General features: G+C 51.8%; 2 protein-coding genes across 3 annotated transcripts in view; one reads left to right on the top strand and one right to left on the bottom strand.

Annotated features, from left to right (window-relative positions):
- The first annotated feature begins 3,448 nt into the window (after nucleotides 1-3,448).
- On the top strand, nucleotides 3,449-11,797 carry selenol (selenoprotein L). 2 transcript variants are annotated; one of them, XM_080514166.1, is made up of 9 exons: nucleotides 3,474-3,741; nucleotides 4,433-4,511; nucleotides 4,694-4,747; nucleotides 7,163-7,200; nucleotides 7,376-7,500; nucleotides 7,571-7,685; nucleotides 9,238-9,360; nucleotides 9,734-9,871; nucleotides 10,877-11,797. In XM_080514166.1, the coding sequence occupies exons 1-9, from the start codon at nucleotides 3,642-3,644 to the stop codon at nucleotides 11,047-11,049; spliced, it is 945 nt and encodes a 314-aa protein (XP_080370292.1). In that variant the 5' UTR covers nucleotides 3,474-3,641; the 3' UTR covers nucleotides 11,050-11,797. The 2 variants fall into 2 exon arrangements, with proteins under 2 accessions (XP_080370293.1, XP_080370292.1); XM_080514167.1 differs by lacking the exons at nucleotides 9,734-9,871; nucleotides 10,877-11,797 and having other exon boundaries at nucleotides 3,449-3,741; nucleotides 7,155-7,200; nucleotides 9,238-9,355.
- Nucleotides 11,798-11,859: 62 nt separating this feature from the next.
- Nucleotides 11,860-15,000, bottom strand: part of clec11a (C-type lectin domain containing 11A) — a 3,675-nt gene continuing 534 nt past the window's right edge. Inside the window, exons 2-4 of the mRNA XM_080514168.1 lie at nucleotides 14,126-14,233; nucleotides 13,943-14,026; nucleotides 11,860-13,260 (exon numbers count right to left, since the gene is read on the bottom strand). Of these exons, the coding sequence (XP_080370294.1) occupies nucleotides 12,851-13,260; nucleotides 13,943-14,026; nucleotides 14,126-14,233 (602 nt within the window). The 3' untranslated portion in view covers nucleotides 11,860-12,850. The remainder of the gene's footprint in view (nucleotides 13,261-13,942; nucleotides 14,027-14,125; nucleotides 14,234-15,000) is intronic.

Raw genomic sequence — 15,000 nt, 5'->3', positions numbered from 1 at the left:
CTCTGGTTCCGGCTGGTTTACTGGTTCCAGTGGTTCCGGTTGGTTCCGGCTGGGTTACTAGTTCCTCTGGTTCCAGTGGTTCCGGCTGGTTTACTGGTTCCTCTGGTTCCAGTGGTTCCTCTGGTTCCAGTGGTTCCGGCTGGTTCCTCTGGTTCCGGCTGGGTTACTGGTTCCAGTGGTTCCTCTGGTTCCGGCTGGTTCCTCTGGTTCCGGCTGGGTTACTGGTTCCTCTGGTTCCAGTGGTTCCTCTGGTTCCGGCTGGGTTACTAGTTCCTCTGGTTCCAGTGGTTCCGGCTGGTTTACTGGTTCCTCTGGTTCCGGCTGGGTTACTGGTTCCAGTGGTTCCTCTGGTTCCAGTGGTTCCGGCTGGTTCCTCTGGTTCCGGCTGGTTTACTGGTTCCTCTGGTTCTGGCTGGGTTACTGGTTCCTCTGGTTCCGGCTGGTTTACTGGTTCCTCTGGTTCCGGCTGGTTTACTGGTTCCTCTGGTTCCGGCTGGTTTACTGGTTCCGGCTGGTTTACTGGTTCCAGTGGTTCCGGCTGGTTTACTGGTTCCTCTGGTTCCGGCTGGGTTACTGGTTCCAGTGGTTCCTCTGGTTCTGGCTGGTTCTGGCTGGGTTACTGGTTCCGGCTGGGTTACTGGTTCCACTGGTTCTACTGGTTCCGGCTGGGTTACTGGTTCCACTGGTTCCGGCTGGGTTGCTGGTTCCACTGGTTCTACTGGTTCCGGCTGGGTTACTGGTTCCACTGGTTCTACTGGTTCCGGCTGGGTTGCTGGTATTGAGTCAGAGACGGTGACCAGGTGTGCAGAACCAGTCTGTTCCGTCCTCGGTCAATGTTTTACTGATAGTTGAATTTTAAATCCTGCAAAACGCTCCGGCAGGCTGCTGACTTGTTAATCGTCTGCTCTTATTGTGGCGGGGCATGAAGGGCGTTCAGGTTCTTCCAGACAAACTGCCTCCAGAACGTTTGGTTCCGACATCACGAGGAAAACCTGGAACTGATTCACTTTGTTCTAAAGTGACGTTAATCTTTATTCTCTCTGAGAATTTTCTCTGACGAACCTTCTGGACTCTTTCATGACGTAACCCTCCGTTCCTGAACGAGTCCGGGCGTCGTGTAGACCAGGACTCGTTCATTCACTGTGACTCTTTCATGACGTAACCCTCCGTTCCTGAACGAGTCCGGGCGTCGTGTAGACCAGGACTCGTTCATTCACTGTGACTCTTTCATGACGTAACCCTCCGTTCCTGAACGAGTCCGGGCGTCGTGTAGACCAGGACTCGTTCATTCACTGTGACTCTTTCATGACGTAACCCTCCGTTCCTGAACGAGTCCGGGCGTCGTGTAGACCAGGACTCGTTCATTCACTGTGACTCTTTCATGACGTAACCCTCCGTTCCTGAACGAGTCCGGGCGTCGTGTAGACCAGGACTCGTTCATTCACTGTGACTCTTTCATGACGTAACCCTCCGTTCCTGAACGAGTCCGGGCGTCGTGTAGACCAGGACTCGTTCATTCACTGTGACTCTTTCATGACGTAACCCTCCGTTCCTGAACGAGTCCGGGCGTCGTGTAGACCAGGACTCGTTCATTCACTGTGACTCTTTCATGACGTAACCCTCCGTTCCTGAACGAGTCCGGGCGTCGTGTAGACCAGGACTCGTTCATTCACTGTGACTCTTTCATGACGTAACCCTCCGTTCCTGAACGAGTCCGGGCGTCGTGTAGACCAGGACTCGTTCATTCACTGTGACTCTTTCATTTGTCCAACATTTCCAGTGGATTTATTCCCTTTGTTCTTTTATGTCCAACAATCGTCATCTTGAGTCCCCCAGTGACCCCCTGGTGGTACAAGGTGGTATTACAGTACAAGGTGGTATTACAGTAGGTGGTATTACAGTAGGTGGTATTACAGTACAAGGTGGTATTACAGTACAAGGTGGTATTACAGTACAAGGTGGTATTACGCAGACGAGTCACCTCAGGTTAGTTTTGTAAACAATCCCTGTTCAGCAGCAAATAATGAAGTTGGTTTACAGTTTGACGTCTTTTATTCCTGCTTTGATCTTCGTCACGCTGCAGGATCACGTCTCGTTGTTTTATGTGACGATTCACAACGTGACTTACTGGACAAACTTTCCCAGAAGTCCCAGTGAAACGTAACAGCACTTTGTAAAAAACCATAGTTGGGTTCTACTTGTAAGGTTCCTCCGACTCGCCCCTCCACTGTTGTCACAACAAAGTTATTTGAATTTTGAATCTCCAGCCGAGGAAGTCGGGGGAATCCTTCTTCGTGGGCGGAGCCTATGTGTGACATCACAAGTTGGACACGATGTCGATCTGTTGTTTATATCGGCTTGTTTCCTCTTAAATATCAAGTTTTTACAGTGTTCTGAAGTTCTAGTCGGCGTTTTATGAGCCTTGATGAAAGATTGAGCCTGGAAGAGACCAGAGAGGAGGAAAGGAGGAGGGCGGCGGGAGCGGCTAGCTCGGGCGGCTAGTGGGAGCCGCTAGCGGCTAGCTCGGATGGCTAGTGGCTATTGGGAGCCGCTAGCGGCTAGCTCGGGCAGCTAGTGGGAGCGGCTAGCGGGAGCCGTTAGCTCAGGCAGCTAGTAGACGATCAAGTGGACTCGTCTTCAGTGATTCAGTCTTCTAGCTCTTGGACGTGTTGGATCCAGGAAGCCGGTCGTTCTGCCAAAAGTCCGGAGCCTCAAAGCCTCAAAGGTGAAAAGTGGCGGCTGCTGAGGCGAGGAGACGAGGACGAATGGAGGACGAAGCGTCTTCTGCTTCCTCAAACATGTTCCAGACGGGGTCACCGATGGCAGAACCACCTTCTGTGTCTTCTTCATCAATCACTGGGTTTGAAATGACCATGATGATGAAATCTGGTTCAATTCAGCCTCTTCGTGGTCAAAACTCTGATCCTCCATAATGTAAACACAACTTGGGCGTGTGCACAACTCGTGATGTCACTCTGTTATTGTCAGAAGCTCCGCCCAGCAGAGGAAATAGCGCCGTTTAGCGGCTATTTTCTCTCAGATTGTCGTGTTTTAACCTTTGACCTTCAGCCAGTTAGCAGGAAAATGTTCTAGAAGAGACACCAGAGGGTTCTGGAGGTGGAACCTTCATTTCACCGGGACTTTTTGGAAACGCTCCCGATCCATGATCACGAGGAAAAGCTCCCGCTGTGTACTGTCCAGTCGGAGTAACTAGTACTTCTGCACATGCTCAGTAGAGCCCATCAGAACAACAAAGTGATGACTCATGTTTATGGTCTCCTGGACTTGGGACTTTTATTTTGACAGTCACTGTCATAACAAAATGTCTGTGTACTCACATTGTTAATGTTTATAGCATCTGGCATTGTACTGGACTAAAGTACAAAGTACAAGGACATAAATTAAAATAAATTAAAAGGTGATATTTTAATGTTCTGTTAGTGATTCACGTGTTTTCATGGCCGCGGTTCTTTCTCGGTCTTTGTTTATATTTCTGAATTGGACCGTGTTAGTGGTTAATTTTCCCAGTTCCCCTGAACGCAGCACGAAGCCCCACGTGGTGCGTTCACGTGCCAGGACGTGTTAAAGCGCTGCATGGCAGCAGGTCCCTCCAGTCCGGCGCGCGGAGGCAGCGGGTGAGGATGGCTGAGGACGTGAGTGAAGACACCCTGGACTCCGCTCTCGGCCTGCTGCTGAACGTGAGCAAGGTTCTCCTGGAGAACGTCCAGCAGGAAGCTGCAGGTGAGGAGAGTTCTGATGGTTGATCACGGCGGTGACGTCACAGCTCGAGACCTGGAGGAAGTTTGACCTGGTCTGAACAATACAAGCGATTCCGGAGTGAAACCAGAGCAGCCGGATTATTAAACACGTAGAATTACTTCACTAATCCGCTTTTCTTAACAAAGTTTCAGCGTCGAGATTAAAAATGTTTAAAAAAATCTCAATGATGAAAGTAATCTGGTTCTTCTTCTACTGTTGGTTAAAGATGAAAGGCTTTATGAGGACAAAGTGTAAAGTACTAAACTCTACTGTCATCATTCAAAAAGTATTGTAGTATAACAAGTATTGTAGTATAAAAAGTATTGCAGTATAATAAGTATTGTTGTATAACGAGTACTGCAGTAGGATCCTGGCTGCAGTACTGATGAATATTCCAGTAAAGCAGCAGATTACAGGAGGCGGAGCCTCTAATCCCAGTCAGCTGCTGCTGAGACAAAGCCTCCACTGACTGGTCCCCTGTCCCCCTGTCCCCTGTCCCCATACTCCTGTCCTCCTGTCCCCATACTCCTGCCCCCTGTCCCCCTGTCCCCTGTCCTCCTGTCCCCATACTCCTGCCCCCTGTCCCCCTGTCCCCATACTCCTGCCCCTGTCCTCCTGTCCCATACCCCCTGTACTCTGTCCCATGTCTCCCTGTCCTCCTGTCCCCCTGCAGTGTCCCTGGAGGGACTGGTCCCCTATAAGATCACCACCCTGTTCGGCCTCATCACAGCCGGGGCAGATTTCTACCACAGGTGAGGACGAGGACGAGGACATGATTAGGACATGACGAGGACGAGGATGAGGACAGGACGAGGATGAGGACATGACGAGGACATGATGAGGACATGACGAGGACAGGACAGGACGAGGACAGGACAGGACGAGGACGTCTCCACTCAGTCCTGATGACTCAACCTGTTTGGTTCTTGAGCAGCATCGGAGTGAAGAAGAAGAGTGAAGCTGAGGACGTATGGAAGAAACCCTACCAGTAAGTGTGACCCTACACCTCCATCGGTCAGGTAGGGCGAGGTCAGGTAGGGAGAGGTCAGGTAGGGAGAGGCCAGGTAGGGAGAGGTCAGGTAGGGAGAGGTCAGGTAGGGCGAGGTCAGGTAGGGAGAGGTCAGGTAGGGCAAGTCATAAGTACATACGTAAGTCAATGTGTGGGTAGGTCAGTAGGGAGGTGAGTAAGGCTGTGTATGGACAGGTACACTGGTAAGTACCTTGTTCCTGAGCTCGGTCAGCGAGTAGGTTGGCAAGAAGCAAGGTAGCGACCTTGCTACGTAGGGAAGCCATGAATAGGTTGGTATGGAGGCTGATGGGTTGGTAGAACAAGGTCATTGACCTCCCGTTGGTAAGTCAGTATGTCGGTACAGTCCTTACTTGTGTAAGTACCAAGTTAGACTATTGGTAGGGCGGTAAGTCAGTACAAGGGGTTGGTATGGACGCAATTGACATCTGGGCAAGTCAATACTTCGGTAGTTAGGTTAACATGGAGGTAGGGTCGTACGTCCATACAATGGTAGGTTGAGGCGTAGGTACCTCGCTAAGTGCCAATAGGTAGGTAAGGCGGTATGGTAGTAGGTCAATGTGTTGGTAGGTAAGGCGGTATGGTAGTAGGTCAATGTGTTGGTAGGTAAGGCGGTATGGTAGTAGGTCAATGTGTTGGTAGGTAAGGCGGTATGGTAGTAGGTCAATGTGTTGGTAGGTAAGGCGGTATGGTAGTAGGTCAATGTGTTGGTAGGTAAGGCGGTATGGTAGTAGATCAATGTGTTGGTAGGTAAGGCGGTATGGTAGTAGATCAATGTGTTGGTAGGTAAGGCGGTATGGTAGTAGATCAATGTGTTGGTAGGTAAGGCGGTATGGTAGTAGATCAATGTGTTGGTAGGTAAGGCGGTATGGTAGTAGATCGTATGTCCATCAGTTGGTTAACACGTCGATGAAAATGTTGGTAGGTCAGAACCAAGCAGTCAGTCCAGATGTAAGGCAGATGCAAGGCAGATGTAAGGCTGGTGACTCCACCGTTTGTCCGCGGGGCTCAGAACAAGATCAGCTTGTAATCCCAGACATACTTGTGTAGGGCGTAGAGACGAGTCAATGCAGGTTGTCTGCAGAGAGACACGTGTCTCGTCCTCCGTCTCAGAGAGAGACACGTGTCTCGTCCTCCGTCTCAGAGAGAGGACAGTCTGTCCTCCGTCTCAGAGAGAGGACGGTCCATCCTCCGTCTCAGAGAGAGACACGTGTCTCGTCCTACGTCTCAGAGAGAGACACGTGTCTCGTCCTCCGTCTCAGAGAGAGGACAGTCTGTCCTCCGTCTCAGAGAGAGGACAGTCTGTCCTCCGTCTCAGAGAGAGGACGGTCCATCCTCCGTCTCAGAGAGAGACACGTGTCTCGTCCTACGTCTCAGAGAGAGACACGTGTCTCGTCCTCCGTCTCAGAGAGAGGACAGTCTGTCCTCCGTCTCAGAGAGAGACACGTGTCTCGTCCTCCATCTCAGAGAGAGACACGTGTCTCGTCCTCCATCTCAGAGAGAGACACGTGTCTCGTCCTACGTCTCAGAGAGAGACACGTGTCTCGTCCTCCGTCTCAGAGAGAGGACAGTCTGTCCTCCGTCTCAGAGAGAGGACGGTCCATCCTCCGTCTCAGAGAGAGACACGTGTCTCGTCCTACGTCTCAGAGAGAGACACGTGTCTCGTCCTCCGTCTCAGAGAGAGGACAGTCTGTCCTCCGTCTCAGAGAGAGGACGGTCCATCCTCCGTCTCAGAGAGAGACACGTGTCTCGTCCTACGTCTCAGAGAGAGACACGTGTCTCGTCCTCTGTCTCAGAGAGAGGACAGTCTGTCCTCCGTCTCAGAGAGAGACACGTGTCTCGTCCTCCATCTCAGAGAGAGACACGTGTCTCGTCCTCCATCTCAGAGAGAGACACGTGTCTCGTCCTACGTCTCAGAGAGAGACACGTGTCTCGTCCTCCGTCTCAGAGAGAGGACAGTCTGTCCTCCATCTCAGAGAGAGGACAGTCTGTCCTACGTCTCAGAGAGAGAACGTCCGTCCTCCTATCATCACCAGTCAAGATAACTGGAACTTGATATTAAACTATAATTCAGTTATAATGATTGTAATAAACTATAATTCATCAACATGAACATCATGAATCTACTTTCAGTCTGAAAACATTCTAAGGAGTTGAAAGTGAGACGTCCTCTGTCCCCCTGGGGGACGCCAGGGACACTAATCTGCTTTTAATTAACTGTGTGTGTGTGTGTGTGTGTGTGTGTGTGTGTGTGTGTGTGTGTGTGTGTGTGTGTGTGTGTGTGTGTGTGTGTGTGTGTGTGTGTGTGTGTGTGTGTGTGTGTGTGTGTGTGTGTGTGTGTGTGTGTGTGTGTGTGTGTGTGTGTCAGCAATGCAGCCCTGAAGCAGAAGGTGGAGGAACTCCGTCAGCTGGAGGTTCGTTCTTCTGCTTTATTCTTTATTTATTGATTCTCTTGATGAAACCAGAGTATTTATTACCGTCTTTACTCGCTTCCTGTGTATAGTGTACTTGTTTACTCAGTACTACAGTACATGTAGTACTTGTTTAGTCAGTACTAGAGTACATGTAGTACTTGTAGTACTTGTGCAGGCGCAGTGGGACTCCTTCCTGCAGACGGTGGACGAGGGTCTTCAGACCACAGACCTCCGTCTCTCGGGGACGGAGTCCACCAGTCTGAGTCTGGACACCGAGCTGCTGGACGGACGCAGTGGACGGTAAGGAGGACGGTAAGGCCCGGCTCCCCGGCTCGACCCCGCCTTGCTGAGTAGGGCTGTTGTGTGGTAGGGCGGTGACTCTGGGCCAGTTCCTGCAGCCGGACCAGAAGCTGCTGCTGGTCCTCATCAGACACGTAGGGTGACTGCCCTGACGGGACCACGTGGCCCAGCTGGAGGCCCAGGAGGTGTGTACTACCGCTGTACTACCTCTGTACTACTGTCTGTACTACCTCTGTACTACTGTCTGTACTACCGCTGTACTACCGCTGTACTACCGCTGTACTACTGTCTGTACTACCTCTGTACTACTGTCTGTACTACCTCTGTACTACTGTCTGTACTACCGCTGTACTACCTCTGTACTACTGTCTGTACTACCGCTGTACTACCGCTGTACTACCGCTGTACTACCGCTGTACTACTGTCTGTACTACTGTCTGTACTACCGCTGTACTACTGTCTGTACTACCGCTGTACTACTGTCTGTACTACCTCTGTACTACCGCTGTACTACCGCTGTACTACCTCTGTACTACTGTCTGTCATACTGCCTGTTATACTGTCTCCCTCCACTAGAGGTCAGGCTGTCATACTGTAGACGTAGCGTGCTGACGTAGCGTGTTGACGTAGCGTGTTGACGTAGTGCTGACGTAGCGTTGACATAGCGTATTGACGTAGTGCTGACGTAGAGTTTTGACGTAGCATGCTGACGTAACATGTTGACGTAGTGCTGACGTAGCGTGTTGACATAGTGCTGATGTAGCGTGTTGACGTAGCGTGCTGACGTAGTGCTGACGTAGCGTGTTGAAGTAGTGCTGACGTAGCGTGTGGACATAGTGCTGACGTAGCGTGTTGACGTAGCGTGCTGACGTAGCGTGTTGACATAGTGCTGACGTGCTGACGTAGCGAGTTGACGTAGCGCTGACGTAGTGTGTTGACGTAGCGCTGACGTAGCGTGTTGACGTAGTGCTGACGTAGCGTGTAGACGTAGCGTGTTGACGTAGTGTGTTGACGTAGTGTGTTGACGTAGCGTGTAGACGTAGCATGCTGACGTAGCATGTTGACGTAGTGCTGACGTAGCGTGTAGACGGAGCATGCTGACGTAGCGTGTTGACGTAGCGTGTTGACGTAGTGCTGACATAGCGTTGACGTAGCGTATTGACGTAGTGCTGACGTAGAGTTTTGACGTAGCATGCTGACGTAACATGTTGACGTAGTGCTGACGTAGCGTGTTGACATAGTGCTGATGTAGCATGTTGACGTAGCGTGCTGACGTAGTGCTGACGTAGCGTGTTGAAGTAGTGCTGACGTAGCGTGTTGACATAGTGCTGACGTGCTGACGTAGCGAGTTGACGTAGCGCTGACGTAGTGTGTTGACGTAGCGCTGACGTAGCGTGTTGATGTAGCGTGCTGACGTAGCGTGTAGACGTAGTGTTGACGTAGCGTGTTGACGTAGCGTGTTGACGTAGTGCTGACGTAGCGTGTAGACGTAGCGTGTTGACGTAGTGCTGACGTAGCGTGTGGACGTAGTTCTGACGTAGCGTGCTGACGTAGTGCTGACGTAGCGTGCTGACGTAGCGTGTAGACGTAGTGTTGACGTAGCGTGTAGACGTAGTGTTGACGTAGCGTGTTGACGTAGTGTTGACGTAGCGTGTTGACGTAGTGCTGACGTAGTGCTGACGTAGCGTGTGGACGTAGTGTTGACGTAGCATGCTGACGTAGCGTGTCCCTCCTCAGGGCCTCCTGGCGTCCCGGTCAGTCGTGGTCTTGGTCGTCTCCTTCGCCGGTCTGGAGGCGGCGGCGGTTTGGGTGGAGCAGACCGGCACCAGCCTGCAGGTGGTGCTGGATCCTCACAGGAAGGTTGTACTCTCACTACTACTCTAATACTTTCATTTAAAGGGGCAGTGTGGTAAATCTGAGCGACCAGCGGGGGCAGTAGAGAGCAACCTCTAACAGCCTCTGATTGGTTGGAACCAGAAAGTAACTAAAAGTAACTTGTAATGAAACGTAGTTACTTTAAAAAACAAATAATGATTGAAGAAATGAAGTTACTTTTAAAGAAGTAACTAGTAATCAGATTAGATGATTCAGATTTGAGGGTACCTGTTTGGTTTGGTGGTGGTGGGGGGGGGGGGGGGGCGTAGTGGGATGAAGGTGTGGTTTCACCTGAAGCGTTGCCAGGGAAACGTGGCCATAAGCCTCTCCCTCACCAGAAGCCCCTCCCCCTCTGCAGGTGTACAGGAAGTTGGGTCTAGGCTCCTCCTACTCCAAGGTGATGCGGTTCGGCTGCCTCCTGCGCTACTCGGAGTTCCGTACCGCGGGGCGGGATTTCCCCGACGTGGCCCCCCGGCTGCTGGAGGACATCTACCAGGTAGACCACGTCCCCTACTGTCCTTCAGTCCTGCTTTTATTCTGAAAATCCTTTACATCTCTGACAGCAGCGATACATCCTGGAGGTTTTGTTTGTTTCTGCTTCTTCTTCTGTTTTCTTTTATGAAAAGTCTAAATAAAGTAGAAGTTTTCGTTTCATCGAGAACCTGCAGTACTGAGATGAACCACACGAGGGCAGTAGAGAACCTGCAGTACTGAGATGAACCACACGAGGGCCGAGAACCTGCAGTACTGAGATGAACCACACGAGGGCAGTAGAGAACCTGCAGTACTGAGATGAACCACACGAGGGCAGTAGAGAACCTGCAGTACCGAGATGAACCACATGAGGGCAGTAGAGAACCTGCAGTACTGAGATGAACCACACGAGGGCAGTAGAGAACCTGCAGTACCGAGATGAACCACATGAGGGCAGCAGAGAACCTGCAGTACTGAGACGCCACGTCGTTTTACATGAAACTGCATTGAGCGATTTGTTGTTTTGTTTTGACGATGTAATTCCTGCTGATCTGGCGTTTTTATTAAGTTTTATAAAGACGAAGTTTGAGCCCTTTCAAGTTCTTTGATCTTTAAATCTCTGACACAAAGCGCCTGAGATGAAAGAACCAAATGACAAACTGAAAAATACTTGATATGAAATCAGTTCTACGACTTTTCTGGAAAGAAAATATGAAATAAGTTTCCTGTTCGTTTGTTGTTTCGTCCATCGAGTTTGGAACAATTGTTGTTGTTGTTGTTGTTGTTGTTGCTGCTGAGTAGCTCCACCCACTGACGTAATATTAACGTAGAAAGTTTCACTTTAAAAGTTCCCTGACGACTGATTGAGAAAGTAAGACTCATTAGCTTTACTTTGAAAAGCCGAATGAAGTAGCAGCAGGGAACCTGCAGTACCGAGATGAACCACATGAGGGCAGCAAGGCGCTTTAAGGCTGCTGTGACCAAGATGGCGGCTGCTTTGAGTCTGAACTCTTGTTTTGTCTTCCAGATGGGCGGAGACTTTCTGCTGGACCAATCAGGGAAGCTCCTTCTCTGCCATCCCAGCAGGAACCCGTTGGACCGGCCGAGCGTGTCGGACATCGTGAGCGCCGCGGACGCTGCGTCCACGGCGGAGGCCTCGGCCTGACGGAGCGCCGCGGGAAGCTCCGCCCACGTCTCTGACGCCGCCGGCGAAGAGCAGCTCTTTGCGTCACGTTGATGACGTCACACTTCGCAGCCATGACATCATGGAGACGTGTGACTGATGGAAGCCGAGAGCAAAGAGTTCTGATCTTCTCCGTCGCATCGGAGTCGTCGTCTTTAATCGTTAGCTTTGATTTAAACGCTTTGATCTAAATGCTTTGATCTACCTGAAGCTGCTTGACGGTTCGCTCACCTCACGCCGTCGCTCTGATCCCTGATTCATCAAAACAGACAGATGGACACGCCCACTTTTACTGACATGCAAATTAACGGACCTTGGGGGTAAAAGAAAAAAAAAAAGAAAAGAAATTTACATTTTTGATTCTCAAATTCCAATTAAAACAAACCGAAGCTTCATTCACACACAAGAGAAAACAAAAGTTTGGCTTTCGTTGCTCGGAACCTCTGAAAGTGCAACTTTTTGAAAAGTCTCAAATGGGAAAAGGGGGCGGAGTTAACTTTTTGAAAAAGCTGTGACTCAGTGCGAACGGGACAAAGTGCAGCTTTTAATAAAACGCTGCTCCTGGCAATGGCTCCAACCTGGCAACTGCATCGTTGTCATGGAAACGCAGCTTCAGATCGTCCAGACCGGAGAATCACGGATTCAGAGCGACGCCACGTCGTTTTAGATGAAACTGCATTGAGCGATTTGTTGTTTTGTTTTGACGATGTAATTCCTGCTGATCTGGCGTTTTTATTAAATTCTATGAAGACGAAGTTTGAGCCCTTTCAAGTTCTTTGACCTTTAAATCTCTGACACAAAGCGCCTGAGATGAAAGAACCAAATGACAAACTGAAAAATACTTTATGAAATCAGTTCTACGACTTTTCTGGAAAGAAAATATGAAATAAGTTTCCTGTTCGTTTGTTGTTTCGTCCATCGAGTTTGGAACAATTGTTGTTGTTGTTGTTGTTGTTGCTGCTGAGTAGCTCCACCCACTGACGTAATATTAACGTAGAAAGTTTCACTCTAAAAGTTCCCTGACGACTGATTGAAAAAGTAAAAGTCATTAGCTTTACTTTGAAAAGCCAAATGAAGTAATTCTGCGGCGAAACAGCAGGTTGCCATGTTGGCTGACCAGGAGCCTGCTAAACCTGGAGGAAAGACTGGAAGTGGTCTCCAGGTGGTCTCCAGGCCCTCCAGGTGGCCTCCAACTGGTCTCCAGGTGGTCTCCAGGCTCTCCAGGTGGTCTCCAGGTTATCTCCAGCTGGTCCACGGGTCCTCTCCAGGTCGTCTCCAGGCTCTCCAGGCTCTTCAGGTGGTCTACAGGTGGTCTCCAGGTGGTCTCCAGACTCTGCAGGTCATCTCCAGGCTCTCCAGGTGGTCTCAAGGTTGTCTCCAGGCTCTCCAGGTGGTCTCCAGGCCCTCCAGGTCGTCTCCAGCTGGCCTCCAGGTGGTCTCCAGGCTCCCCAGGTGGTCTCCAGTCCTCCTCCAGAGGAACCATCGTCCTTTGGGAGACCGGTAGACTCTTCGGTCTCTGGTCCAGGTCCCTGGTCCAGGTCCCTGGTCCTACCATGAGACCGGCTGGAGGACGGCCGTTGTCAGGGCAACTGAAGACGACCTGTAATCAAACTGGGTGACGAAGACCACTTCCTGTTCATCTGGTCTGAAGGACTCGTCACGTGTGACCGGACCACCTGGACCTCCTGGACCACCTGGACCTCCTGGACCACCTGGACCACCTGGACCTCCTGGAGCTCCAGGTCTGGACCCTCAAGGAGCCTCACTAGAGTCTAGGACCCTCAGGTCCAGTCCTGGAGCTCCAGGTCTGGACCCGTCTTAAAGGGCCAGGCGGTCGTCGAACTCGCACACGTAGTTCATGGTCCGGTCGCAGTACTGGTCCCACCAGTCCCCGTCCTCCGTCGCCATGGCGACGCAGTTCTCCCGCCGCCCGCCGTCCGGCTGGCTGGACAGGAAGTGTCTCCGCCACTGGAAGTAGGACACCCGGGTCCCGTCCTGGAAGCGGTACGTCCCCTCGTCCCGCAGGTCGTTGAGTCCCAGCCAGACCGGCCGGCCCGGGCGGAAGACGGTCCGGACGTACTCGGCTAGCGCCTCCTGCTCGCGGCGGTCGCGCGGCATCGCCATACGGCCGCCGCGCTCCAGACACTTCCTGGACGCTCCGGCGTAATCCTGGAGACCGTCGTACACCAGGTAGCACTTGTAGCCCAGCCGGCGCCCCCTCTGGCACCCTGCGGGATTACAGTACCTTCTGTTGTTATAGAGCATCTTCCTCCTCTAGTCCAGATTATAGAGCCTCTTCCTCCTCTAATCCAGACTATAGAGCATCTTCCTCCTCTAACATCAGATTATAGAGCATCTTCCTCCTCTGATCCAGATTATAGAGCCGCTTCCTCCTCTAATCCAGATTATAGAGCCTATTCCTCCTCTAATCCAGATTATAGAGCATCTTCCTCCTCTAATCCAGATTATAGAGCCTATTCCTCCTCTAATCCAGATTATAGAGCATCTTCCTCCTCTAATCCAGATTATAGAGCATCTTCCTCCTCTGATCCAGACTATAGAGCATCTTCCTCCTCTAATCCAGATTATAGAGCATCTTCCTCCTCTAATCCAGATTATAGAGCATCTTCCTCCTCTAATCCAGACTATAGAGCATCTTCCTCCTCTAATCCAGATTATAGAGCCTCTTCCTCCTCTAATCCAGATTATAGAGCATCTTCCTCCTCTAATCCAGATTATAGAGCCTCTTCCTCCTCCAATCCAGATTATAGAGCATCTTCCTCCTCTAATCCAGATTACAGAGCATCTTCCTCCTCTAACACCAGATTATAGAGCATCTTCCTCCTCTAACACCAGATTATAGAGCATCTTCTTCCTCTAATCCAGATTACAGAGCATCTCCTGTCTTACCCTCCAGTCGTCCCAGCTCTTGCCGGTTGTCCTTGCTGTGTTGGTAAACGTCCCGGATGTTGTCCTCCAGCTCGCCCACTTTCGCTGCCACGGCGACGGCGAGACAAGAAGAAGACGAAGACGAAGGTAAAGACGGTTAATCTGTGTGAAGAGCAGCAGTTGGACCGAGGAGACTTGTCTCACCGTCCATCCTGGACAGACGGTCGATCAGCTGGCTGACTTTAATGTCCAGAGTGTAGTGTCCCACGTTCAGCTTGTGGACGGCCTGGTCCATCCCGGCCAGTCTGGACACTAGGGGACAGCAGAGGGTATGGAGAGGGACGGAGAGGGACGGAGAGGGACGGAGAGGGTACGGAGAGGGACGGAGAGGGACGGAGAGGGACGGAGAGGGACAGAGAGGGTACGGAGAGGGTACGGAGAGGGACAGAGAGGGACGGAGAGGGACAGAGAGGGTACGGAGAGGGACGGAGAGGGTACGGAGAGGTACGGAGAGGGTACGGAGAGGGACGGAGAGGGTACGGAGAGGGACAGAGAGGGTACGGAGAGGGACGGAGAGGGACGGAGAGGGACAGAGAGGGACAGAGAGGGACGGAGAGGGACAGAGAGGGACGGAGAGGGACGGAGAGGGTACGGAGAGGGACGGAGAGGGACGGAGAGGGACGGAGAGGGACGGAGAGGGTACGGAGAGGGACGGAGAGGGACAGAGAGGGTACGGAGAGGGACGGAGAGGGACGGAGAGGGTACGGAGAGGGACGGAGAGGGTACGGAGAGGGACGGAGAGGGTACGGAGAGGGACGGAGAGGGACGGAGAGGGTACGGAGAGGGACGGAGAGGGACGGAGAGGGACGGAGAGGGACGGAGAGGGTACGGAGAGGGACGGAGAGGGACGGAGAGGGTACGGAGAGGGACGGAGAGGGACGGAGAGGGACGGAGAGGGACGGAGAGGGTACGGAGAGGGACGGAGAGGGACGGAGAGGGTACGGAGAGGGACGGAGAGGGACGGAGAGGGACGGAGAGGGACGGAGAGGGACAGAGAGGGTACGGAGAGGGACAGAGAG

This window comes from Blennius ocellaris (assembly GCF_963422515.1).
Source record: "Blennius ocellaris genome assembly, chromosome: 18".
NCBI lineage: Eukaryota > Metazoa > Chordata > Actinopteri > Blenniiformes > Blenniidae > Blennius > Blennius ocellaris.
This window is presented reverse-complemented; position numbering and strand designations above follow the sequence as displayed.